We start from the raw sequence: 27,020 nt of genomic DNA on the forward strand, positions 1-27,020 counted from the left end.
TCTTTAGGGGGAAAGATTTCTTTCACCTACAGCTCTGTCCACTGTAGGCATCTGGCTGTGCTACTCATGTGCAAGTGCCATTCCTGAGAGCTGTATTAGGTGCTGACAAAGTGAATGGTTTTGCTCCCAAGTCCCCTTTGCAGTCTTAAACTTGGTGGCTGGGCCTGGGGTGTCCTTCGTGATTGGGGTGAATCTCTGAGGTGTTCCCCGAGATGTCTCAACTGGTCATCCAGCAGCAAGAGCCTGGTTGAGCAACTGCTGCTGACAGCCTGTGTCCACAGAAGTGGCTTTTGGGAAAGAGCTCTCCCACACAACACTTCCGCTGTGCAAAGGGCCTCCAGCAGCCAACATGTTTGTGCTTTCTGTTGAGTTCCATCAGCAGAAGTTGGACCAGCATGTTCTGTAACTCTCTGCCATCCCACACCATTAGGTACCAGAAATCAGGCCAAGAGGCAGGCTGGTATCCCATCCATCTCTTTCTGGCCCATGCAAAATAGTGAGAAGTGGAAAGCTACCACTCCAGCAGAGTTGGTTATGAAGGGGAGCCTGACAGCAGTGCAACAGAACAACACTCCTGTTAGCCATGAGCAATATCTCAACCTGTGCAAGCCACTGGAAGAGCAGAGCTGGCACCTGTTGTGGCTGGTTTGCATTTCAGGAGCTACATAGCATGGCCACATTCATGGTGTCTGTGCAGCAATGATGAAGCAGTTCATCCAGCTGGGCATACCTCCCTGGGAGCAAGGTCCTGACTGGCATGGAGCATTTAGAGAGTTGGATGAGAAGAGACAGAAGGGAACTAACTTTCTGCACAGTGATATGCCTTGCAACTCCAGGAAAGGCATGACCAGTTTGCCAATATGATATCCTCAGGTATATTTAATTCAAGGCTAAGTTATACCAGGACACAGCCCAGTACATCTGCACTGAAGGGGAGACACTGCAGCAAACACTGAACTCTTCTTTATCCCTGCCTGCAGAGGACAAGGGGCCTGACATGGCTCTGGATGGAGACACGTGGAGGAAGCTGCTAATTAGTTATGACCAATTAGCTTCATCTTTAACAAAAACTTCACTGGTTCCTATTTTTCCTACTGTAATTATTTCCAGCCCCATGCAGCTCACTAAAACTAACTGTGCCACAGGTATGCGGGCAGGTGGCATGGAGGGCACAACACCTACCAGCCTTGGGACTGATTTAAAGCACCATTGCAATGGTAGTGCCAAAACTGGAAGCCTTTTCAGAGTTTGTGGCATTGGCATTTCCCATCAAGTGCAATAGCTTTTATGACGTTGAAAAATGTTATTGGAAGATGCAGAAAAAAAATGTCAATTGGTTTTAATTTTGTTTTGGAACTTTTCCTCCCTGCAAAATGCTGCCCATAGACAATACTTTTCTACCAACAAAATGACTCTGTAAAAGAAAAATATGTAGGCATTATTTTCAGCATGGAATTGTGATGTTGGGCTGTGTACTATTTTTTTCCCAAATGATAAGGACAGTAGAACAGAAAAGCATTTTACTCTTATCAAATAAAGGGAACAATATAGTCTTGGAGGAGTAGACAAAAAAACTCATGCAAAACACAAACACTATGTCAGCTTAGCTTTGCAAGGCTGACAAAGCAGAAGTTATGCAAAGCAATGATATTGCACATACTCAAAATGAGAGTTGAGGAACAGGCACCTAAAAAGGACACTGGACATAAAAGACAAACCCCAAAGAACCATATAGGGACTTCCAATAAGGTGTGCAACTATGTAAAATAAAGTAATACACATACATCAAGTAATCAGGGATAGCCAATGAGTATGTCATCAGTGTGCATGATTAAAAACTCTCAGTTTTGAGCATTTACCCAATGTTCAGGGCACTCAGTTTGAGGAAGGATTCTCTGAGTGACCAGCACACTGCAATAAAGAATGCAGCTTTCTAATACTCAAACCTATGTTAGAAAGTTTTTATCTGTACAATTTTGGTATTACAAGGGGGCTTGAAATTTAATTCTGCTTACCCTGATATTGCTCCAAGTCTCCAAGCTTCGAACAGCTTGACACCAGAATGTGCCAGAGGTTCTTTGTCATAAAAAATAAGCTCAAAACCAGAGCAGATACTGATCCAATAGCTGGAGTCTCAAAGACAGACTTTGCACTTTGCAGGAAGCTGTCATTTAATAACAAGGAGAAATAAGGACTTCATCTCAAAGGTAGTGGACCATGTGACCAAAGCAAACATCTAGCTGCAGTAGAGTACGGTACATTTCACCCCAAATGTGTCATGGTTACAATACCTTCTCTTCCACTGACTAACCCAGTGTACTGTTTTCCCCCCTGGAGAGCTCCTGAAGTTCAACAGAAAGCACATAGATAATCTCATGATTTAGCATCTCCCTGCAGGCCCCAGCTTCTCACTGAACTTAGGAAAGGGGTTAAATTATCTCACCTGGCATTATATTATATCAGCTCCAGCACTGTGGCTCGGTCATTGGAAAGTGTTTGTCTTCTTGCACTTGGCATGTCCCTAGACAAACTAGAGCTAATGTTTTGTAAAGGAGCTCTTAGCACTGGGAGATGGCTGGAGAAGTCTCAGCATTTTCTCAGGCCACAAGTGAGCTCTTAAATGGGAAGAGAGCAAGCTTGAGGCCTTGTGTCTGGCAGGAGGTTGCCCAGCCTGCAGACTGGAAAAGAAACTCAGCACTGTGGTATAGTTCCTGCTACTGGGTGGTGTAGATATCTACCCACGGAAAATGCCTTGCCCCTTAGCTCTCACCTTCACCCTTGACGAGAAGCTCAAGCTTAGACTAAACATTAACCAAAAACAACCTCCCCAGTAGTGCTTCTTACCACTCTGGCAGCACGCCAGAATACAGAGCTTAGCCACAGCATATGAAGGTGCAGATCCTGCAAGCCCAATGCCAGCCAGGCCAAAAAGAGGTGTAAAAGGGAAGCTTCACAGCATCTTCTTGTTGGCAGCTCAGAGACTTATTGAGCCAGCACTGGCTTTATGTGTTTGGCACCACTCCACTAATTTATCCTCTCAAACCCTATGAACTTTTGGTGGCCACAAGATCCTGCAACAAAGTGAACTTACAAGTTAATGGGACATCATAGGGAGGAGGGTGGGTGTGGAAATCAAAACCATCCTTTTTAGGGTTGGAGCTGGTATCTTAAGGTTGAGGTTAATGCAGAGATAGAAAGCTTAATTTCATAAGTAATTTATGCAAACAGCGAAGCTCAGCAAAGACTGGTTCTGAGTAGAAAGATGCCTGTTTTACCACAGGCACCAGCAGAGGCAGAAGGAGCTGCTGGGCTGCATAACCAGGTCAAACTGTTTCCCAGCCACAACAGTGGTCAGTGGCAGCACAAATCATTCTTGAGCACTTCATGCAGAGGTAACCAAGAGGTTCAAAACACCCATGGCACTGACTGATAGTCACCACAGGTCTTGCAGGGGCCTGAGGGATTTGTGTCTGGCCCAATTGCAATTTTGTGACCTAAGTTCAGTACCACTGAAGTTTATGAAGCAGAAGAAAAATAGATGAGAGCCCATGAGGACATGTGAGCTTGGCTCCAAGGTGTAGGTCTTTATAGGCCTTGCAGGTATTCCCACATTCACCACAGTTTAATAAAGAATGACCACAAGTGATTGGTTATCAATATGACCAGAAAAGATGGTCCTCAGCCAATAAATGTGGAGCAAAACCAAGAGCTGAGGAAGACACAAAAGAAAAGAAATTTATAACAACCCTCACATGTCCTTCTCTTCTGATTTAATTTAAAAATTATTTTCAGAATTCCCCATCAGGATCAATACTTTGATACTTATATCTGTATCAGAAGAGTTTATGTATCACATGGACCAATGTTTATTATATACTGTAGATATATGTCAGGCTGTGGTTTAATCTAATAATACATGTTTCAAATGTCTTTATTATTAAACATAAGGCCAAGTCAGGAGGAAAGATTTTTAAGCTGTTGCAGAAAGCTCTAGGAAACAAAATTGTGAGTAAACGTCTAATTTTCATGGTCTTGATTTAGAAGATAGTATCTGTAACAACGGCAAAATTCTATGTGCACTCGTGAACATAAGAGTATAAATAAATTAGATTAGCAATAACTTCTGTGGAGAAAAACCTTCTGCCTTTTAGACTTCCCTATATACAAGGCATACTTTGAAAATGAGCTCATTTTTTTTTGAGATACTGTAGTAGGCTTCCAGTAACATTTTCTTCTCATCCCACACTTTTAATGTGTGGAGCTCTCGGTGACCTTCAGGGGATCTATCCACTCGTCTCAAAACTTCACTTCCACTTTGATTACTTCTCTGCTGTGTGGTTGGTGCCTCCACAGCTCTCTCCCATCTCAGTCTTCTATAATGCATTGAAACTGGCTGACTTGTCCAGTGAGGCAGACCATGTGTCTCAGGTGAATAGGTAACGTTTCCCCTACAGTCTGTCATCTTGGCTACAGCCCATGGGTCTGAGAATACTGTAGGCTATGAATTCCTCCCTTTCCTTCCTCTACAAGCACTGACAATTTGAAGGGTTGGGTTATCAACCACCAGATATTTAAAGAAGGCATAAGCCACTTGGGTTCAAGGTCAGTCTAAAACATAGAGCAGAGCCCCCTTGTAGCAGGGTCTGCTGTCAGTGCCAGCACTGCAGGCACACCTGGAGTAATACACCACTCAGCAGGAAAGTGGGGCAGCAGGATCTGGCATTGTGTTTAGGTAACGAGGGAGTGTTCTTGGTTGATTATCTCTGGAGATTTTAGTTGTAGGTAAAGATCTCATTCAAGCCTCCAACAGAAAATGTATAAAAACCCTGCTAGATCTTTTGCATCATGTCAGTTCCTGTCCTGACACCACAACTGATATTTCTTCTGCACCCTCAGCTGTAATCCTGAGCTGCACAGGACAGGATGGGCTAAATGGGGAGGAATAAAGAAGAGGATTAAACTCCTCTGACACCTTCCAATCCATTATAAATCTGACTTCATATGGTCCCATAACTACAGCCTTGCTTATTAGGGCAGATGAACTCCTGCGACCACACTTCCCCCTCTGGTCCATTTCTTACTGACAGTTGCTACTGATGACCTTCTGCAGTATGGGAGGGAGGTGATGACGAATTCTTTTTGTTAGCTCTCTTCCTCCTCTTCACTAACAACCTCCTCCAGGTCCTGAGGTCCCTGCTCTGCTCTCTCTTTCACATAGGCTGCCTTGATCTGTTCAAGTTCACACAGCTCTGCCTCCAGCTCTTCTCTGTGCATTGACCGACGGTTCCTCAGCAGTTTCATGGGGAAGGGGTTTAAGTCATTGAAGGCAATGTTCATCAGCTTCCTACGATAGAAAGGACAGCTGTGGTCAACTTATTTACTGGCTGGTAACACATGGTAGCAGATACACCAGGAGCATTCTGGGGTATTAAAGAGTAGGGCCACAGACTTCAGCTCTCTGAGATAAGAAGTCACCAAACAGCTGAGTCTTAAAGGAATTCTTTCCCACACAAACACCAACCCAAGCAGTACTTCACATACACGTGTACCATCCCACCTTTTAAGATATCAGTGTGCAGCCATCATTTAGGAGACAATGGATCAGATGCCGATTCTGATGGCCTGTCAGGGAGGGATATTCCTGATGCAGAGCTTTTCTGATCACAGAAATCTTCATCTCAGGTACATGTTGCCATTCAAGGTCATGGGTTGTGCTGTGTTCCCAAATACCCCAACTACAGCTGAGAGAAATCCAGCAATCACTAGCACAAGTACCAGCTGCTACAAGAAGACTGACCCAGACTTTGTGGCTTGCTCTGCTGGTAGCATGCCTTTGCTTGAGCCAAAAAAGATTTTAAATAATACAATGAAGGGAAAGTCAAAAAGAGATAAATGGATCCATGTGCCACAGACCTATCAATGCATTTGTGTCTCTCTTAATAAACTAGTCACAACTCCTGTTAAACTGACCCAACAGGCAAGCAAGTACAAATACAGAATGGAAGCTTGTCTACAACTCAGTCCTACCTGCCGTCCGTGATCATCCTCGTGAAGAAGCGTAGGTACTGGTAGATCTCCACACTGTCATGAATTCTTAGGATTTCCTCCTCATTGTATTTAAAAATTGCAAGAGCATAGCGGAAAATGACCTGGAGGGTTAAAAGGTATTTGAGTAGATAAAGTTTTAAGTAACTTAAGGTCCAGGCCATCCTGTAGAAAGATGGTGTTGGGCACATAGCACTGCAGTACAGACTAGATCCAGGGTTACTCCTGCTCTCAATAGTATGTTCTAGGGCAGGCCTAAAGGAGTACAGAGCTAATCTCAAGAGAATGACCATCTGTTAGTTAAATTGCAACCCCAGAGAATACCAGGCTCTACAAAAGTACCCCACAGGGGTTTCACAAGGATTCTGCAGTTCTCCCTATGCACAGGGACAGTGCAGGACTCACATTTTCAGATACTGTCTATCTTATGCTGCCTTTATCTGTAATACTCCTAGTTGTGTCACAGAGTAGGAGACACCATGGCCTATCAGAGAGATGTTTTGCAGTACAGCTATCCGCTAAAAAGTACCAAGTGCACAGAATCAGAAACTAGGTCTGCCTACTAGCAGCAAGTACATAGAAAACAGGGGCTTGGAGACATCAAAGCATGCCACCAAACAGGCAGGATAGGCCAAGCGGTTCAACCTCACGTATCTTTGACATATGTGTATGCCCATCACCCTGTCACTATGCCACAGAGGTGGTACCGATGGAAGGAAGGCCTAGACTGAGAGCTGCACCTTAGTTCCCTCATACAAGAAGGCATCCCACACTCGCAGGAGGATGTCGCTGACCAGGCTGTCCACAAAGGCCACCAGAAACCAGTTGAAGGTGATGAGTGAGACATCAATGCAATACTGTTCAAAATGAGCCATGAGGCGAGGCAGCTTCTCGGACAGGAAGTCTTTGAAGACTCTCTGATCTACCTAAAATTGACAAAAAAGAAAACAATGAAGTCTTAGTCAAGAGCAGTCCTGCTGTTAGAGGAGAGGAGTGGTGCAACAGGACAATGGCCCTTGCATGTCAGGGTCATCACTGGTGCTGCCTTCTAGTGAACCACACCCTAGGAGGAGCAAAGCATCCTTTGTCTCCCAACCCTTCAAACTCACTGAGCAGTGTACTTGTATGTGGCATCCACAGCAAGGCATGGAGCTGAAACAAGGCCAAGATATAGGCAGAGAAATACACGTTCTTCTCAAGCAAAGAGTCATATTCCTTGCCAATCTCAAAGTCAACAGGGAAAATCTGACACATCTTCCTGCATTGGTCTTACTGGGATTTTCTGTGATACCATGAGCATCCAATTGAATGACAGGCATTACAACCTGCTCAGGTCTGAATGACTCTACATGGCCCAACAGACTGAACACCTTGAATACCTCTGACTTTGCAAGAGGAACCTGATTTTCTCACTTAAGCTTCTCTTTGTGGTCTGAGTACTGTCTGTGCTTTGCTTCTGATTGCATGAGCCAGAACACAGAAATACAGTCAGTGAGATCTTTGATCCGGGTTTGTAAAGGTTTCATGTCAGTAGAGCCATGTTTTCTGGATGGTAAGTGCTAAAGAGCAGGATCATGTTCAGGGCTTCCCTCTGCCATATCATATCAATTCCCCAGCTGTATCAGCCCACTTAGCTGTGGCACAGGGGTACAACTATACAGGTAATACGCTTTGTCTCCAAAATTTGCAATTGTAAGATTTCCAGCCAACTCACTTTATCAAGCCAACCTACAAAGCATCACCTTAGATGTTCCTCTTTACATGGGTCTTGGCTAGACTTTCAGATACCAACCATGAGGTCAGAAATTCTTTCTAAAGAAGACTTTCAGCTGACAGTGTTTTCTCACCAAATGTAGGCAAGCCTCTTCAGTGTGTCATATTTTCCCTGTCTCTACTATTAAGTGCTGTCTATTAAATCCCACAGCTAACACAGCCTCCTCTGGAGAGACATTTTGCTATCTTCATTTGTTTCCTCACTGTGAGTTGGCCTCTCCACCACCACACCACTGTCCCAGTAAATGTTAGTCAACAAATTCACTGGTATCAGTCACTCTCAGCTACTGAGTCTTGAAGCCTCCTCTAAGCCCACAGATAAAAACAAACCTTTTTTTCTCTGAAAGGACCACTTTCACAACAGAGACACCAAGTAAGGCTTACCAGACCAGGCACTGATGGGTGTGGGTGTTGTGGCCACACAATTCAATTCCATTGAATTATATGAGAGTTAGCTTATCTCAGTCTGCCTGGGAGGACAGAGTATATCTGACACAAGACACACTAAAAACCTTGAAATCCAGTGATTTTGGATCAGGTGGGTAAGCTATTTGCAGCACAACAGCTGATATCAAAAGGCCAGAATCTTTTCTGATGTGCAGAGAGCCCCATAGTGAGAACTAACACCATGCTTGATCATGGACTGAGGCAAATACAGTGAATATAATAATCTCAGCATTTTCATCCACATGTACATGGCACACCAAAGAGTGCAGCTTCAAAAACTGAAGAGCTGCAAAGTGGTGGCTTCCTCATATTCAGTCTATACATACCAGAATTTGCTGCTTCAACTCTATTAAAACTTCTTTAAAATAAGTAACTGTGCAATTAATGGGGCACTTTCCTTCTGACTAATGTGATTTCATTTTATTACCTCATTTCCTAGAGCTGGTGACCAATTTTGCTGCTCTGTGTGAATGTAACAATTTTGAACTCTCAAGTCTCCAATGCCTCTGCAATGGAAGGGATTGTAAGGTGCTATCACTATCCTGTGAGAAATCAAACACACAGCAGGTTGACTACTCACTTTTAAACCTTTACTTCACATCACTGTATGAGAGTCCAAGCAGATGTGAGGGTGCTCAGCTCACCTGTGATGTTATTAGTGTTTCACTGTAGTAATCTGCTGGCATTATGTTCTCCACAATATAAACTAGACACCAGAAAGCACTTTCCTCATCTTCTAGGACCAAAAGAGCAACAGCTGCCAATCTGTGATGGACAAGACATGGTGAGAGTATTCAGTACTGCAGGAGGAGTCATCAACATAGGAATTAAAGAATACAAGAGGTCTTTTTGCATGTCTCCAGCTCCATCAGTATCCAAAATATCAAATGTGGCAGGAAAGCCAGACAGAGGCAAGTGATCTGTTTTCATCTGTTTTGATCTTCTTTCCCGTGTGGCTCTGTCAGAACATATGGAACTGATGTGACAAAGAGAGGTTTCCCAGCTAATGGAATGTTCTGTACATCTGCTGAAGTTAGTAGTGTGCTAATTTAGGCTATTTCAATACAAGAAAGAGGTCACACAGAGGTACTTCATATTATGTGATATAGTTAATCTCTCCATACATTCTTTACAGCCCTGACATCCTTCAGCTGTGACTTACTGCCTTTTAGACAGACTAGAAAGATGATGCCTTTTATTAAGGGCTCTCTGGAGGAAAGCTTCTATCGTCTTTCTGAGGATCATCCAAAGATCATTTGGAATAAACAGCTTATGCACATCTCCCTCATGTGAAAAGGTCCAACTAGAAATTCCCTTCTTACAGCTAACGCCTATTGCCTTTTCTACTGGCAGCACAATTCTAGGAAATTTAGGTTCATCTTTCCTATAGCCTTCTTTGGGAAGTGAAAGAAACTTTTATATTCTCTGAATCTTCTCTTTTCCAGACAGAAAACAACTGTGGTTTCTTCAGTCTCTCTTTGTGTCATTTGCTGCAACTCCCTTGCATGTTAACACTTCCCAACATTTCCTCCAACTGTTCTCAGCAAAAAAGGGAATCACCAGGGTGGTGTTCTGCTTTACTACTTTACATTATTACTTAAAAATTCAGCCCCAGCCTTGTGGTGTTATTCTGGGACTGCTTCACTCCTCCTCCTATAGCTGTTCTTTCCCATTCTGTAACTATAGAGATGCCATGCAAGTGCATCCTGCTGCTTTCTGGATCCCAGTTACAACACTGGATGAAAAAATAAGTCACCAAATGCAGAATTCTGCAATTAAAAATTAAATACCTACAGCTAGGATAGAACTGTAGAGAGGCAAGAGCCTAAGGCTGCTTGAATCACAGCCTAGAGTATGAGTCTACACCTTTTCAGTGCCATCTCATGAAGAAGCAGCATACCTGTTCAATCCCTGGCAGTATCCAATGGCAGGATTGTGCCAGGAGAATGCCAATAACACCCTCCGGAGCCTGGGGATGAGCTGGGAGGTGGGAGAGGAGAAATGCTTGTTGTTGGTCAGTGTGCGGGGCAGGTCAAGCTCAATCTGCCGGCAGGCCGGGTGCTCGGTGCTCCTGCTCTGCTCCAGCAGCCGCTGGTAGTGGCCAGGCGCTGGGCTGCAGTGCCGGCTGACCATCCACCACCACACCCGCTGCCGATGCTCCACTGGGATGCCACTTCGGATCAGACTCTTCAGCTCTGCACAGGGGTTCAGCTCGCCAATGCTGTTCCATCTGTCACGGAGGGGCTTCTCCACTATTTCCTGGCTCCGCAGTTTGTTGGACTTTATCTCAAGGGCTTGAATTTTGGCAAGGAGTTTCCAGTCCTCAATTTCATAGTCAGGTACAGTCATAAACCCATACTCATCATACTCACTGGAGGGACACAAGGCAGTGTTTAGTTCAAATGACAGTGCTGGTACCTGTGTCAAGGACACTTAACACTTACGTCCCAGCTACAGCCTGCTGCCAGGCTCACATCACCCATACTGGAGCACAAGTACTTGTGGGTGGACACCCCCTACCCCCCTCCCTATCCAGGCTGCACTGAGATCTGAGAAATGCTCCATAGGCTTCAACTTCACTTTGTTGTGCTGTCACTTAATATCAAATCTGGGTTTTTCTGATACCCTTGCTAGGGATTTTTTTTAAGTGATCTCAAACACTCATTTGTAACAGTATTCCTTCACTTCTCTGCATGTGACTGCCTACCTCAGAGCCTTAAAGACAAATGAGAACCTGCAGCATGGTGTGGCATACACACACCAACTCAAGTGTAACTTTGCTCTGAGCTGCAGACCAACCTCATCAGACCCTTCATCAGCCCCTAAAGAAATACTGAGCTCACCCTGTATACCTTCTCCCTACCCTGTCCCAGTGCAGAGAAGTTCTGTAGGAGAGGACAAGAAAGGCTTTGGGGCATGAGATCAAAGAACAGAGATCCACAGTTCCTTCTGATGTCTCCTTGTACAAAATGCAAATCTCTTACTGATCAGAACACACCAAGAGTACAGATAGCACAGCTTGTCAAGGTTTGTGCACCATCTGTCCACAAGGTGGGAAACTTATAAGGTATCATCATATTCTTGACAAAGAGATCTAGAGGGGGTCTCCTCTTGTGGATGCCAGCCTGGTCAGGGAGAGAGAAATGGCAATTGTTTCTCACAGTGGTTTGTGAGAATTTTAAGGAATTGTAGAAATGTGATAACTTGTTAGTATAAACAATCTGCAGGTGGTGTTTTTCCACTTTGTTTTCCTATTCTTCTCAAGGATGATGTGTAACTAGCCAATCAAGTAGAATGTATCGTATCAGTCTATATAAACTGAAAAATCCTTTGTAATAAACTTCTTTTTCTCCTCTTGCAATTGGGTCTCTCGTCTGTTCTTGTGTCATTCTCAGCTCAAGGGTGACATCATCTCCAAAGCTACATGGAGAACCTGTGAGACTGACAAAAGAGATAAAATGGGAACTGCTACAGAACAGGGGGCCCCACTGTGCAGGAAGGCATAGACACAAATGTAGGCCCTGCTACAGAATGTTGTTAGATGTATCTTGCCTGCACACTTCCCTTTGCAGACAGGCTTCTACAAAGCTGTGAATATCCCCATGCTCTCAACTCTTACCTTACAGGGTTCAAGTTAAAACCTTCTTCCGCTTCTTCCTTCACATCCCACTGGAGAGCTTCCTGGATGAGGTTCTTCACCAATTCAGCATGCGAGTTGGGCAGGCCAGGCACAGCCTCCTGCAGCTTTCTCAAGACTGTCAAGTATTTGCTCTCCATCTGGCAGTTTCTTGCTTGCAGGCAGGCACACTGGTGGAGAAACAAGAAGGAAAGAGCTCGCTCAGTGTTGCTCAGTGTTGCCTTCCTGTGTTGCCACTGCTCTCTACTGGCCTGGTCTGCACATAAAGTAAAGACTTCTGCAGAGCAAAGTCCCAGGAAACACATTTATTAGTTTTCCACAATCAGTGGAATTAAAGCCATGAATGAATCACCATGGTCTATGAACAAGCACAAGCTGCAGTAGCTAACATGGAACTGAAATTGCTTGAGTGGGAGACCTACTACATTATCACCTACTTTAACTACTGCATTGCGTCAGTAGATGGCCACACCCCACCAGCTCAACTAAGGACACAGTCAAAGAGCCAGCTCTGCAGCTGAGTTCTCTGCTGTCTTTTCCCCTCATCCTCACACAAGTTCTCTACGCCACATTGAGCTGTATCCTGCTAAAACATACCACTCCAGAGACTGAGCTGTAAGTATAGCATTTTCAGGATACATGATAGCACCACAGACTAGGTGATCACATGCCCCTCAGCATCCCCAGTCCAATGGCACTAGTACACACCATTTCTCAAGGAAACCCAACTGAGATCAAACAGCAGAACAGTACCTGCCACCACCTTACTCCTGCTCACAGAAAGCAAAAAAAAAAAAAAAAGAATAAGGACTATTAATGCACTCCACAAGTGGGGAACTGAGGCCACATAGGTGACAAGACTCACCCAGTGTCTCACAGGAAGCTCAGTGAAGAATCCTATTCAGTGGGATGCAAAAGTTGAAAACAAGAACAAAACAGAGATAATTACGTTGCATATAGAGGGGACAGAAAGGAGCATGTTTCTTTCATACTACCACTTTAGTCAGCATTTTACCTCACACTGAGCATGCTGGGCTCGTGTGATAACTTCCTTCTTGAAGGTTATGGTAGTGTCAGGATGAGAAGGCAGTAAGTTAGGAGGAAAGCAGGGTTTCAAAGAACTAGAAAGCAAACAGATATAAGAATGGCAATAACACTCCAGAAGCAGGTTTTTGCCCTGTCCCAGAAGTCATACCTGTGAAGACATACCTGTAATGGCACACTCCCCCGTCACATGGCCCTAAGGCCATATTATGATCTCAGAAATGTTTGTTAGGCCTCAGTCTTGATGAACAGCACCTGGGCTAAGCTCTTGTGCTTCTCAGAAATATTGTCTGCTCCCAGGAATTGATGCTAATAAGCTTTGGTTTTTAACAAACACCACTGGAAACTTATCTTTCTTGCAAACTCAAGTGGAGGAACATTTTTGTCATCAAATTTTCAAAAGTTACCAACTGCAGCCAGGATAGTAAATTACTATGACTAAAGGCAATTATCTTATGAACATATAAACAGTAGTCCCAAGTGAGACCCTCTGAGCTCTTCTGAACCACAGTGTGCTGTGATCAGTAACCTCCCTCTGAGTCTCTGAGTGGGGCCTCTCAGAGCCAGAGAACTCTCAGGTTTGCTGTGGAGCACCACTGCCAAACAATGATGACAAAGCCTGGGCCCATGCTCCTACTCCTCAAGGCTCATCCCTTTGGCCTGCTGAGAAGTTGCAGACATCTGACATGAGCACTTCACTGAGCTTGAGGGAGAATTCTCACAGGTGCCTTGTACATACTCTAGGTCTGTGTGAATACGTTACAGAAAATGTACCTAGAATCTTAGATTCTCAAGTATTTTAGGTTAGTTAGGCCTATAAGTGAGTTACTGTTGTGATTGCAGTAAATTCCATAGAATCTTTTGTAAATTGTTTAAATTCAGCCATTGTTTAAGTCTGGTTTACTTTAAGTGTGTTAAAATCTTTAGGCCCAAACTATTGTTCAAGTCCAGAGCTAAGTTTTGCACAGGAGTCCACACTGAACCTTGTGGCTCAGTGGGAGGGCTTCCCTTATTCCTTTTATGATAAAGCTTTCCCATCCTTACCCGTTTCCATCCCCAGCTTCCACATAGATTTTTAACTGATTTTTAGGTTAGTACTACTTTATCTTTGTGTGCTTTAACCATCTAGTAAGTAGTAGAGTGAACCTTGGCAATGAGCTTTGCCATGCTTTCACTTCAATATTGAGTCTGCTATGCCTAACCTTTGCCAGTGATTCTTTAAGCAATCTAAGACACTCATTCACAACAATACCTTAAAACCCAGGGAAGTAAATCCTAGGCAAACCCACAAAACAAATGCTGGCACACAGCTCCAGCCTTGAGAGTCATTCAGGACCAGAAAATAGGATTAGACAAGTCTGAGAGTAACCAGGTTTTTGACACTTATACGGCTGGAAATAAAAATACAACTTAGGAAAACGTAAGAACTCTGATCTAACTGCAGGACTTCACCATGCTGCCACCTAGCAATGTCAAGTCCAGCAAAGAAACCATGACTAGATGGAGTCAGGACTCAATCTGTCAGCTCTCAGGAAATCTTTCTGATTGCCTACACAGGGTTGCTTTTTTATTTGCATAGCTGAAATGCAGAAATTTGGGTTAAGCTTCAGCACCTGTAAGACTAATCTTCACAGGTATTTTACTTCTATTGAAGAATTAAAATTATCATGTCTAATTTGGGAACAATACAAAGCAGTAAAGAGGTCACACTAAAAAAAAACCACAAGAAAGCTTATTCCTTGTGGATCAAAATCTATTCTGGTGCCATAGAAGAGAAACTTTGAAAATAAATTAGTAACAGTTCACACCAAGGAAAAAGGTTCACTTTGCCTTACCTTCATCAGGAGAGCTTTTTCATTTTCAGCAACTCTTGTCCAGAGTCGAGTAACCTGGTGGATCTCAGAATTGAGAAACTGGTTCTGGGTTTTGTAGGCATCAATGTCATCCTGCCATGAAGCAAAACAGTCACACAAGGAGAGATCTTGAGGGACTTAAAATTCCTCACATTTCAGGGACATCAGATTAAGTTAATGACAATAAAATATCTCAAAAATTCTGTGTTCTGAGGAGTAGACAGGACTCCCTAGTACAAACATTACCTACAAAGGAAATCAAGGCACAATATTGTCTTGCATCAACAAGACACCTGAAAATGCTAAATGTATATACATACTTAAACACTGGAGAGATGCAGACCATATAAAGCCAGGGATTCACTTCAGATTAAGAATATATGTGTTTTGTTTAATTGATTGGTTTTATTTTGGTTGGTTTCTTTTTTTTTTTTTATATGAAACAAATCTCAGCCCCATGGCTGGCAGGCAAAATGAACACTCTCCACAGAAAGCGGCTCTTTTGGCAATTCTCCACCTCACACTAACTTATAATTACAGCTGTGCACATACAGCCTGCATCTGAAAGAACAAGGATGTATTGGGAAACTGCAAGACAGAAACATAGAGCAACAAAGTGAAGGCAGCAAGTCAGGCTGCAGCTGTGAAACAAAAGAAAGAAAATAAAGTGGGAGGCACTGAATGATGACAGAAAGTCAAACAAAACAGGCTCTAAGCTGAATCTGAAACTGACCCAGATGCTTTTTAGGACCCTATTGGCACCAGGTGAGCCCCTTCCAGCCTTCCTGTCTTTTGGAGAGGGATGGAGCAACCAGCAGAAGTATATTCTGTGCTTACTGCAATGAACATCCCCCACTGAACTGACGGCATAAAAATGGACCCAAAAGACCTGTACCATCTCACACACCTTCAGATGCTCAATCTCCTCCTGCTGCTTATACAATGTCTCTACAGTGATAGTGTTGGCTTCTTGCAGGGGGTCAGAGAGCTCTCGGGCCATCTGTTCTGTCAATGTCATGATGACTTCTTGTTTGGCATGGTTCTTCTCCATCAGAAGCTGCACATGTTCCTTGAGCTCCTGGATATGGCTGTCTCTCAAAGTCAGTATCTGCTCCAGTTCCTTCTTTTCTTGTTCAAGAGCTTCCAGTCGACTTGTCAGATCTGCAATTTGTCTCACTTTGTGGCGCACCAGCTCCAGCCTGTCCTTGTCTTCTGTTGCAGTGAGATACATGTTAGATACTCGCTTCTCCTGCTGGGCTGCTTCCAGAGCTTTGTGGAGAAGTTTGACTAGTTCCTGGAAAGGGAATGCAAAACCATTACATCACTGCGCTGTCCAGGGCAATGCCATTATGGACAGCACAGACCCAACAGTGAAATATCTCAAAATTGCCTCCTTTCAGAAGGAAAAAAAAAATGCAGAAATCTTGAATCCACAGTGACACTACTGTGAGATTCTGCTCTCAGAGCTGGGCCTGTGTCCTAGGTTGACTATATGATGCTTTTATCCCAAATCGTCTGCTCTGTTTATGCTGAATAATAAGTTTTGCACCTTTAATACTTGTTCCAGAGAGTCAAGGGGGGAGAGAAGAAGCGCAGAGTTTGTTTTCAGACACTGCACTCACTCCTCCACTGGACTGTTGTTGTCTGCAGATGGACAGACAGTGGGACAGAGTTCTCCTTTGTTTAGTTAGTTTTAGCTAGCTGAGGCAAAGAAGTTCCCTGGACTATGGGGGTTTTTTCCCTTTTCTTTGGAGCTGTTTAAACCTGCTCTGGACTGGACACCCAGCAGAGCACCAGCAGCTCGCACCTGTGGCCCATCGGGCTGGGCCTGGGCCGTGGCATTTCCAGCACCTGAGGGACTGATCAGAGACTGAGTCAGCTGAGCTGCAACCTGGGGAGGGGACTTTCTCAGTTTGTCATCTCTTTTGGAGCAGCCAGGGGTTTTATTCTTTAATATTGTTTCAGTTTTATTGTTTAATAAACAGGTTTTTTCCACTTTTCTCCAAGGAGGTATTTTCTCCTGGACCAGTTGGGGTGGGAGGGGCAGATTGAGTCTGCTTTCCTAGAGGAACCCCTTTGGGGGTTCTCTTCCAAATTTGCCCTGAACCAGGACAGCCTGAAAGGTCTCTGCAGCAGTTCACAGATGACTTGACGTGGATTGGTAGCAAAAAAGCTGTTGCCCACACTGTCTGAACTCTGGCTTTCCTACAGTCATTCTTGGGAAGCCCAGCAGAGAACATGGAGATCTGGTCAGCAGTGTGGTAAAATGGGAGGGAAATAATGCAGTCTGCAACTACCTGTGCTACCAGAATGAAACTGCAGTATCCATTTTAACCTTCCTTCTGACAGAGTCCTCCCTCACTCTATCCTGCATGAAGGCATGAAACCTTACCCCACAACACGTTGCTGATTCAGGCTCTGCCATCTCAGACACTTAAGAAAGCAAATCAAGGATGCAACTGACTGCCCAACATGGGACTTGGCTCTCCTGCCTCTTCAGCTGGAAGAGCCACCAGCCTCATTAGCAGAGAACCTGGCATTGCTCCATGCTTTGAAGAACAGTTTCATTCATGAGCGACAGCCCTTGCAGTGACCCATGCCCTGACTTCTTATAGTTAAATCACACCTTAAAGCTGGGTCACTGTTCAAAAAGAATCACCTGCTGTTAACACCATGACTCCACCTGGCAGTTCTCACCAGTGTCACAGTACCCATTCAGGACTGAACTTATCAAGCAACAGAGATGCAGAAGCAAGATAACAGCAGAGTACACTTGGATTTGTTTTACCTCCTTCTTACACCTACTGCACTTCCTAGAAAGAGCTGAAGGTCTTCTTTTGTGCTGGGCACACTTCGGCACACATAAGGTGGTAACACCAGGAGCTTCAACTGGTCTCCAGTCACTGCCTGAGGAGCACTTCTCAGTGCTTCTATCACACCAATGTGTAAGGGAGTCCCTGTGCCCAGCCTCAGGGCCCTGACCCTTAGAAATAGTAGTCTCTTCATCACACTCACCTTCTGTGACTTGACTTCCTCTGTGAGCGTCAGAATCTGTTGCTGAAGGACACTTACTTTATCCACTGAGTTCTTCTCCCTCAACAATTCTTCTGAGCCTGGGAAGCCACTGTTCATCCACCTGGCCTTCCTAATCCAGTTCAGCCTGGGCCCCATCCTCCCATCTTCCAGGGTCCCTTCCTTAACTGAGGGGAGATAGAGTTAATTTAGACAGAATTGCTCTTCTATTATGGACTCCCAAGTCTTGCTGTGGGGACTCAACAGTTCCGCAGAGAAGGCTGACATACAGGACATGGAAAATTGACCCACAGGATTGGAGCCAAACCTGTAGGGATCAGACACTGATATGCCCACAATAAACAAAGTTGTGATGGTTTATGGTACCTGTTAACCCACCTTGCACCCTGCTCATGAATCTGGCCCACAGGAAATGGAAGTTACCACCGTGGAAAGGTATGCATCCAGTAGAGCTGCCACACTTAGCTTGTGGCTGTGCAGCAATTATACTTTTACCTCAAAGAAATAAATCTGGTGGATTTTATTTGTTTGGGGTTGATTAGGTGGGGTTTTTTCGGGTTTTTTTTCTGGCTTCTGCAGAAAGTTCCAGAGGTAGGAGATAGATGGAACCTGAAGCAGAGCCAAAAGAGTCAGTCTTGTGGCAACAACACAGGAAGATACTTGAGACAATGTAACAGAGTTTTCATATCCCTTGAAAACTTGTCACCATCTCATTTCCATTCCTGCTAATCCCTGCTAGAAGGCACCCCAGTCAGCTGACACAGCTCAGTAACAATCACCTGCACCTTCTGCCTCTTGCTCCTCATCCACATTCTCAGCATGCTCTTGGAATTCATCAAAGCTAAAGACATTCCCGTTGCTCCCCCAGAGCTGCTTGGAGCCACAAATATTGTAGACAGTGTTTCTGAAACAAGAAGAGATCAAGACAGCCTAGTGAACAGAAGTCATGATCACCGACTCCAGCCAGTGCATAGTCAAACTATTCAATTCCTTACCTCCCCTTACTTCTCACCTCTCCTCCCAAAACTTATCTCCTTCATGTGCTGAGAAAATTAACTCTTTATAGAATTGGTGGATTTGAGGAGAGCAAGGTTGTAACCAGTGTAAACCAGGAAAATGCCACAGAATCAGTACAGCACAGCAATGTCAAATCAGATAATCTTTCCCCATGTGCTTCAGCCCTATACATAAACACATCAGATCAAAGAGAGGATCACAGGTAACAGTAAACTAACCACATCCTTCCCACTCCCCTTCACTTCCTTCATCCATCCCTATCCTTAGTTCACTGGTACCAATCCCCAGGTACCAAGAAAGGCTGCCAAGAGAAGATCAGTTACCTACAACACAGCCAAAACTGGGACAAATGATCACATTTGGAGTAGCCACAGGTCCTGTGCTCTGAACATTTAATAAATAACCTTGCCAAAGGTTATTTACAAAGTCATAAACTAAAATGTAGGGAAGAGTTTCAGGAACAAAAAACTGCAGTCACACCCAGGAACAGTTTGTTACAACTGCTGCTATCAGATATTGCCAGAAGCACTAAGAGATGACTTGATAGAATCATGGGGAACTACAAAGGTACAAGTAGTTTTTGTAAAACCTGTACCAGAAAACATGCATACAAATCTTTTTCTTTTCCTCCTGTGCTGTCCTTCAGCTAAAACAAAAAACAAGTCCCTTGTTTTGAGATTTATAAAAGACTCAGTGTTTGCTGCTTTCTTAACTGTAAATGAAGCTGCCATTTAGATACCATTATCCTTTTGCCTTGCTACTCTAAGGCTCCAGAGCAGAAGAGCAGACATTGCTGACCTTGGAGAACATACTGGTGTGTAAGACTAGCAGACCTTCAGTCCCTGTGGTCTGCAGCTACTACTCATCCAATGCAATTTTCCTACTTTTCCCTATCTAATGCTGCACTGTTTTCTCCATGAGTCTATAGCATCTCAGGGATCCAGATGTGCTATGCTCATGAAGACCCAGTCTGACAGTGATAGAGACTGGAGAAATGTTTACTGAACAAGGGCAGCAATACAACTTGAAGCTGGAAAGAGACAATTGTTACTTAAGCTCATGCTTGAGTAAAAGCACAACACAGGAGCAGGGGCCAAGGACATGTTTGTGTCATTTTTAATCAATAGGAAAGAATGCATAGTCTGAAAAATAGAACAGCTGACTTTGAGGAACTACAAATGTACAAGTAGTTTATGTAAAACCTATACCAGAAAGTATGCATACAGTTTTTTTTCCTTCTCATCCTGTGCTGTCCATCAGCTAAAACAAAACAAGTCTCTTGAGATCTATAAAAGACTCAGTGTCTGCTGTTTTCCTGACTGTAGATGAAGCTGCTAACATGAAACACTGGTCTCATGGGGGATCTTTCTTCATATAAGCATCAGATTGTAGCTGCAGCAGTGGTGGTAAAAAAACTACAGGCAACTTCCACACCAACAATATTTGGCAGGTGCCTGGCTGCCTACCACACCTATGGCCACTTACTCATTTTTTATTATGTGAAAATTAGCGACTAGGAAACACTTAAACAGATACTGATGAAGTTGTCTTTGTGAAACTGTAACTGCCCCAGACTAGTAACTTTTAACCTGATGGGGCTATCCATTGCAACAGAAGCAGGCAGTGGGAATACTAACACCCTTGAAACTCAGCAAGCAAGAGCAAGTTGTGCAGTCAGGCCACGTTACAGGCTTAAGCTCCTTCTCCCTGGAGTTCCTGCTTTGGAGAATACACTACATTCAAGGTTCTTTGAAACTACTGGAAAGAGCTAATGAGCTTCTATAACTACCTACTGAGTATAGCTGAACCTGATCATGCGCTCTTCCAAGACCACTGTGCAGATGGGTCATACTAGGCATGAAAAGCACTGACTACACTGAAGAGAGCTTAGTCAAGTCCTAGGTCTGCTACCAGGATCTTTGCTAAGAGAACTAGATTATGTGAAAGGCATCAGAACAGGGGGATGTGAAAGACCCACCTGCAGGAAGTTTCCTTTGGCCTGGACTAGCCTCTGAAAAGGTGCTTCACAGTTCTCCCACCTAGGCAAGAGTCCCATTTCACACAATACATGACAGGCAAAGAAGGTACACAGTGGCAGGCCAGCTTGTCAACTGCACTGCAGTTCTCTTCATGCACTTACTGTATCTCTGTCCAAGGGTGCTTAAGGGAGATGTTCTGCAAAGTAGTAGATGTTTGGGGTGCAGGCAAAGATGCTGCCTTTAAACCCACTGCTTCTGTTGGTGTTTTCACAAGAGGCAGAAAGTCTTCATTGTCAACTACATCTACAAATATAAAAACAAAACAGGACACAAAAGCAAATAAGCAAGACAGAATTCCATTGGACTTTGGGTCCTTCATGTAACCCGACAGCCACAACAGCTTATACAACAGATACACATTACATGTGCAAGTGGTCAAGGACAGTGGGGTAGGCTTCCTTAATTTTAGGTTAAATTACAGAAGTTTCCATGTACAAACAGAATGATCTACTCAAGGACAATCAAGTGATTTCAACCATATATATGAGCATGACTGACATTAAACAATCAAACTTTAATGGCCCAAAGGTATAAGGAAGGAGAATTTTGCTGTTCTCTTCCCACATTCCAAACCACATTTGATAGTTTTAACGTGCAGATAACACTCTGCAAGAATAGTTTGTTACCAAATTTTTGCCTGCTGTAGCAAGATGCCAGAACCTTTCAGAGCAGACACTTACTAGGGAAGGGATTATTTGTTTCAAACAAAATGTGGATCTAGTCATTACTGAACAGGTGGATACCCTGATTGTGCTCTCCCCTGATCCACTGACCTGCCTACTACCATTTCTAGGAATGGACATCTTCAGCCCACTGCTGGAAAAAACATTACTTGCTTGAAATTTCAGAGGCCTTACAAGAGTGATATATCAAATGTGTACATTTCACACGTGTGAGGAAAATCAAGATGATCACAAGACACATATCCCCAAACATATGCTGTGGATAGGAGGCAGCTTTCTCACTTCTATATATAATAAGGCAGAAGTGTCAAACATTGGCCAAGTACTGATAGCTGGCACCTGCATTTAAAAGCCTGACCAAAACTTCTACCCACTTCCAGATGAGGAACACCATTCATCACATTTCAGGGGGCTGAAAGCAAAAGAAAGGCTAACATGTGCAACACCTACTTGGTCTTCCAGCCAGAGGTTCATTCACAAGCTGGGAGCTGCCCACAGGAAATCTGCTCTGAGTGTTGCAAAATTCCCAACGTCTCATTTGCAGCTGCTGCAGCCAGTACATCATCGCTTGTTTGCTGATTGCCTAACAAAACAGGAAAGGGAGGGGAATCATCTCATCAACACAAGACAGAGCCTGAGGAGATGACCACCACTTTCCTGCACAAGCCAGCAGGAAAAAAGGTCAGCTGTATCAAGCCTATCCGTAGCTGTATCTGCTGTTATCTGTATCCTCTGGTACTAACACTGATTTGGGAGGACAGAGGAAATTTTTAGTATGGCCTTAAGGGGTAGAATCTTAGTGGACCACTGACCTAATTTTAAATGTGGTTTGGTTTATTATGGTCCAAGACTAAGCAGAAATGTCCCAATTGTTTTAGCCAGGAAGCATCCCCAGAGCTTTTAAACAATTACTTACACAGAAATAAAAGTCTAGCAAAGAATCCTCCTGGAACAACCATTTTAGACAGAAGAGTTAAGAGTTTGTGTTCTGTAAATGACATATGGACTGCAGGACTCCTCAATTACTTTAATTTGGCACACAGTTCCGCTTTTATTCCTACTATTAAACAACAGCCATCTCACGGGTAAGGAGTCCCAGATTTGCCAAAACAATGCAAGTAATTTAGGTCCAAGTCGTAGCAATCTAAGCTACAAGGACTCAAATGAAACTCAAGCTAAAAGATACCTGAGTAACAAGTATGTCTATGCTGACTGAGAATTTTTCATTACCTTCAAAGTAAAAGCTCTGCTTGGTGTTCTGATCTCAAAAACTCCTTCCCCATTCTCCATTTTGCAGTCAAAGCTGGCACTGGAGAGATCAATAGACCCCAAAGGATTAATGTCCTGGGCAGTTCTGTAGTACAGTAAGCGACATTTGTTTTCATCGTAAAAGAACCAGCGAGACTTCCAGGTCTTGATTGGCCCCTTGATGCCCAGCTTATTTAAATAACCACAGAGTTTTTTTCTGGATGTTTCTGTGCTGGTTTTCACCGGTACATTTTCCAGTTCTCTGGGAGAAGGAAGCATGTCTTTCTCTCTTGCTGAGGTTCCATTGCTGCTGTTAGTGTCTGGATCTGACTCCACTAAACTGCCTGGAGCAGCAAGCATACATGCTCCGCTTTCTGGTCCTTTCTTCATCCCTTCAAGGAAATAGATCGAAACAGGATACTCTCTAGGTAAATAAGCCAATCCCAATTATATCATCACTGTTACAGAACCTGCAGACAACAAAAAAAGGAAGGAATAAGTTCAGGTCTGCCACACGACAAAAAAATACTTCCTAGCTTCCAAACTACCTAGCCAAGGTCTCCAACTCTACTTTTGGTCATTGTTCTCTGCCCTCCTCTGCTCCGATGACCTTTAATATCTGTTTTCTCCCTTTTTCATTCCTAAATTAGGCTGGACTAGCAGCCAAGAAACAGTACCTTAATCTCTTGTGAGAAAAATAAGTACAGCCTATGGGCATACCAAATCCATAGCAATAACCAGGGCATTCAGTACTTAATGTTAAGGAACAGCTGAAGAAAACATGGCAAGATAACAAGCTCTGCAGGTAGGCACATAGTCAGGTCAAGGAATTATAGGTAAGTGTGTCCTGGTATTTGCACTGAATGTTCAACTAATATTTTAAACCGTGGCATCCGGAGAAAAATACAGCATTATGTAGCATCCTTATGAATAATTTATGTCAGCTGACTATAGTTGTTAAAATGCCTGCTTGTTACGTTAGTTCTTCATCCAGTAGAACAGATTCATGTGATGAATTATGCACCAGAGAAAGTAATTCTGTGGTCATTGCAAAAGAGACTTGGTTGCCTTAGTGACCAAAGTAACCACTTGGGTCCCAGAAGTGTAAAATAAAAAGATAAAATTTGGGCTGGAGGAGATCTTTGTAAATCTCAAGTTCAACTTATCTCTCAGATATAAAAGCTGTAGCCAGCTACACAGGCCCCCATTCAGGTAAATTTTTCCTTATGCAAGGATGGCAATTTTGCCATGTCTCCAAGCACTTTTTCAAGTGCTTAACCATATGACAGATGTGATCTTTTGCTCAGAGTGGCAGATACCCACAGCTCCTGTATAAAGAAAGCTCACAACACTCCAGCGAAGTATCTATAAATAAGTTCTTGCATTTTTTGAAACTTCAGTTCAAGACACTAATAAAGCTGAAGCAAATATGCGAGCAAATAAATTGCTGCAGTGTTAAGTTAGTGTGAATCCAATTGCAGACACAAAACCATTCAACTCAACATCCAGCTGTATGGCAACATGTCAGTGAGATAATACAATGGAGCACACTGAGATGTTTCCCAAGCTGATCTTTTTCCTCTGCTCTTAGGAACAACTTGTCCTCATGACTGAAATGCATCCTAGCACTGGCTAAGCCCCAACATGTTTATTGCTGCCCCCTCCTGTTCCCACATTAGCTTTACAGACAGCTGTTCACTCTTTGTGAAAAGCTACTTAAATTCTTTTAGTTCACTCCCATACACTGTGGATCATGGTCGTGAACACATCCACAAACACCAACAACAACCACTCTGCTACCTTCTCCTTCAGAAGGTGTTGCCTCAACTACACTTCTGAAACACACAAAAAAACTTCATTTCCAAGCTAGTTTTGCTTGTCATAAAGGAAATATCATCAGGAGGAACAAACACTTTCAACTTTCCCAAACAGATGCTGAGGCTTTTATGTCAGTACCAGTGTAAGTATCTTCTGTACCCTCTGCAGATTCCATCACGCTTCTACTTCTTGCCAGCGTGATGATCCATGGATCCACACCATGAACAGGACCAAGCAAGCACTTTATCTAATTTAATTTAGGTTATTTAGTAAGTATTAGGTTCAAGAAACAAGTTATAAGGAATCATGTCAGAGCTGCATTCAAAGACCTCTAGATAAGACCTCACCTCCTTAAGGGAAGTAATGAGGAGCTCCTGGAAGCCACCGTCTCCCGGCACAGAGCTATTGCTGCAAGCACCACCAAGCAGGTACCCGCAGTCTCCAGCAAATCCAACAGCAACAGAAAAGCAGCGTCTGTATCTAGTTTTCGTCGGTCCAGTAACTGCCGGGGAGCTGTCTGAAAGATATATTTAGCCGAAAGCTGCCCCGACACTGACTCACCAATGAAAACGGATCAGGGTGGACCCTGCAAAAACCTTTCCGGGGCTGCGATCAGCGCAAGGCAGCCCCCATGGCCACTCCCCGTGCCTCCCGCAGCGCCGCAGAAGCGCCTCCCAGCCCAGCTGCACCGCGCGGGGCACCAGCGACGGGGGCCGGAGCCTGGCACCAGCGACGGGGGCCGGTGCCTGGCCTGAGCCTGGCACCGCTTGTACCAGCGCCCGGCTGGGGCGGGGGGGCATCCGAGCCGCTCGCCGCTCGGGGAATTTGCGAGCGGGGGGAGTGGCGGCGCGCCAGCCCCGCAGCCCCGCCGGGAATAGCCCCGCCGGGAATACCTGCGGTGGCCGCCGCCCCGCGCTTCCTGCCGGCCCGGTCTGCGGCGCTGCCGGCGGGGCGGGGCCCCGGGACAGCGGCGGCGGCGGAGCGCGAGAGCCGCGGGGCGGGGGAGGTCAGCTGCAGCCGCGGGAAAAATATCAACAACAACAACAATATAGGGCATTTCAGACGGGTTTCGGGAAGAAAGTGATTCATCAGGGTGATGAGACCCACGGAAGGCAAGCAAGCAGAGGGGGACAGCTCGTGGGCTAGACGGGACCAGCAAGTGCCATCTGCCATGGAGCACTTCTCTCCAGAGCTGAAAAACCACCGGGTGGTGGATGCAGATGCTGCGAGAGGCACGGCTGTGCAGTCAGCTGGGGCAACTCAGCTCAGTGAAGCACATTTCACAGGGTAAAAACAGTGGTAAATTGGTGAGTTGGGACACTGGAGGCTGATAGGATCAAGCTGCACCAAAGGAAAAAGCCTCTGGAAAAGATACTGCAAGGAATAGGGGTGTCAGACCACCCTAATGAAGCAGTGTAGATCCTGGGGGCACAGGGGACGAGACATGCAGCACAGGCAGGTTCACGTGCTCTCTGACAACTGCCTTTCCTCCCACCAGTGCAGCCTGGCACTGCTGGCCTTGGCAAGTGCTGTACTGGCCTGGGAAAACACTTCTTATGCATTTATCCCAAAAATAAGGAGTCTGGGTGGCTTTAATTTTCCTTGTGTGCAGTGATAGCTGTGCCTTTTCCACTGGTCTCAGAAAAGCCCTCTCTGAGTTTAGAAAGTGTTGCTGAGTTTTATCACTGACTTTAGCTAAGTTTAGTACCCAGAACAGCAAAAAGCAGACCTGTCCAGGTGTGGCCCATCTTTCCACTGGCCTAAACTGCCAAACTGTAGAGCACATAAAGCTCATTACAGCATGCAAAATTTACAGATTTCCATAGACAAAAATAATCTGTCTCAAATTTGTCTTTTCTTGGCATTTGGCCAGTAGACAGGATTATAGGATCACATAGAATCACAGAATTGTTAGGGGTGGAAAGGATCTCTGGAGACCATCTAGTCCAACCCTCCCTGCCAAGGCAGTATCACCTAGAGTAGAATGCATTGAGGTAGGATTTTAATATCTCTGGAGAGGGAAACTCCACAACCTCCCTGGGCAGCCTATTCCTGTGCTCTGACGACTTCAATATAAAGAAATTCTTCCTCATGCCGAGGTGAAAGTTCTTGTGTTTTAGTTTATGGCCATTGCTTCTCATCCTGTCATTGGGCATTACTGAAAGAATCCGGCATCATCTTCTTGTCACCTGCCTTTGAAATATTTGGATGTATTGATGAGATCCCCTCTCAGTCTTTTCTGGAATGAATAGGCCCAGGTCCCACAGTCTGTCCCACAGAGAGAAGCTCCAGGCCCCAAATTATGTTTTTCTCCACTGGACCTTCTCCAATAGCTTCCTGTCTTTTTTAAATATCATCAGTAGAGACTGACTGAGTCTAGCTC

The 27,020-nt window shown here is 44.4% G+C and overlaps 2 protein-coding genes across 5 annotated transcripts in view; both read right to left on the bottom strand.

The window, feature by feature from the left end:
• Positions 1-3,615, bottom strand: part of CORO2A (coronin 2A) — a 62,947-nt gene extending 59,332 nt beyond the window's left edge. Inside the window, exon 1 of the mRNA XM_077171950.1 lies at positions 2,016-3,615. The gene's annotated coding sequence lies outside the window, so the exon portion shown is untranslated. The remainder of the gene's footprint in view (positions 1-2,015) is intronic.
• Positions 3,616-3,842: 227 nt separating this feature from the next.
• Positions 3,843-25,565, bottom strand: TBC1D2 (TBC1 domain family member 2). Of its 4 annotated transcripts, none has more exons than XM_077171945.1 (14): positions 24,985-25,561; positions 22,802-23,289; positions 22,022-22,154; positions 20,990-21,131; positions 18,618-18,736; positions 17,815-17,999; positions 15,707-16,093; positions 14,782-14,892; positions 11,885-12,072; positions 10,166-10,636; positions 8,910-9,030; positions 6,786-6,971; positions 6,028-6,149; positions 3,843-5,344 (listed from the first exon to the last, which is right to left on the bottom strand). In XM_077171945.1, the coding sequence occupies exons 2-14, from the start codon at positions 23,207-23,209 to the stop codon at positions 5,143-5,145; spliced, it is 2,775 nt and encodes a 924-aa protein (XP_077028060.1). In that variant the 5' UTR covers positions 23,210-23,289; positions 24,985-25,561; the 3' UTR covers positions 3,843-5,142. The 4 variants fall into 4 exon arrangements, with proteins under 4 accessions (XP_077028060.1, XP_054508587.2, XP_077028062.1 ...); XM_054652612.2 differs by having other exon boundaries at positions 18,612-18,736; positions 24,985-25,560; XM_077171946.1 differs by lacking the exons at positions 3,843-5,344; positions 6,028-6,149 and adding an exon at positions 8,693-8,807 and having other exon boundaries at positions 6,836-6,971; positions 18,612-18,736; positions 24,985-25,565.
• Between the last annotated feature and the right edge of the window lie 1,455 nt (positions 25,566-27,020).

The sequence above is a fragment of the Agelaius phoeniceus genome, chromosome Z (genome assembly GCF_051311805.1).
Source record: "Agelaius phoeniceus isolate bAgePho1 chromosome Z, bAgePho1.hap1, whole genome shotgun sequence".
NCBI lineage: Eukaryota > Metazoa > Chordata > Aves > Passeriformes > Icteridae > Agelaius > Agelaius phoeniceus.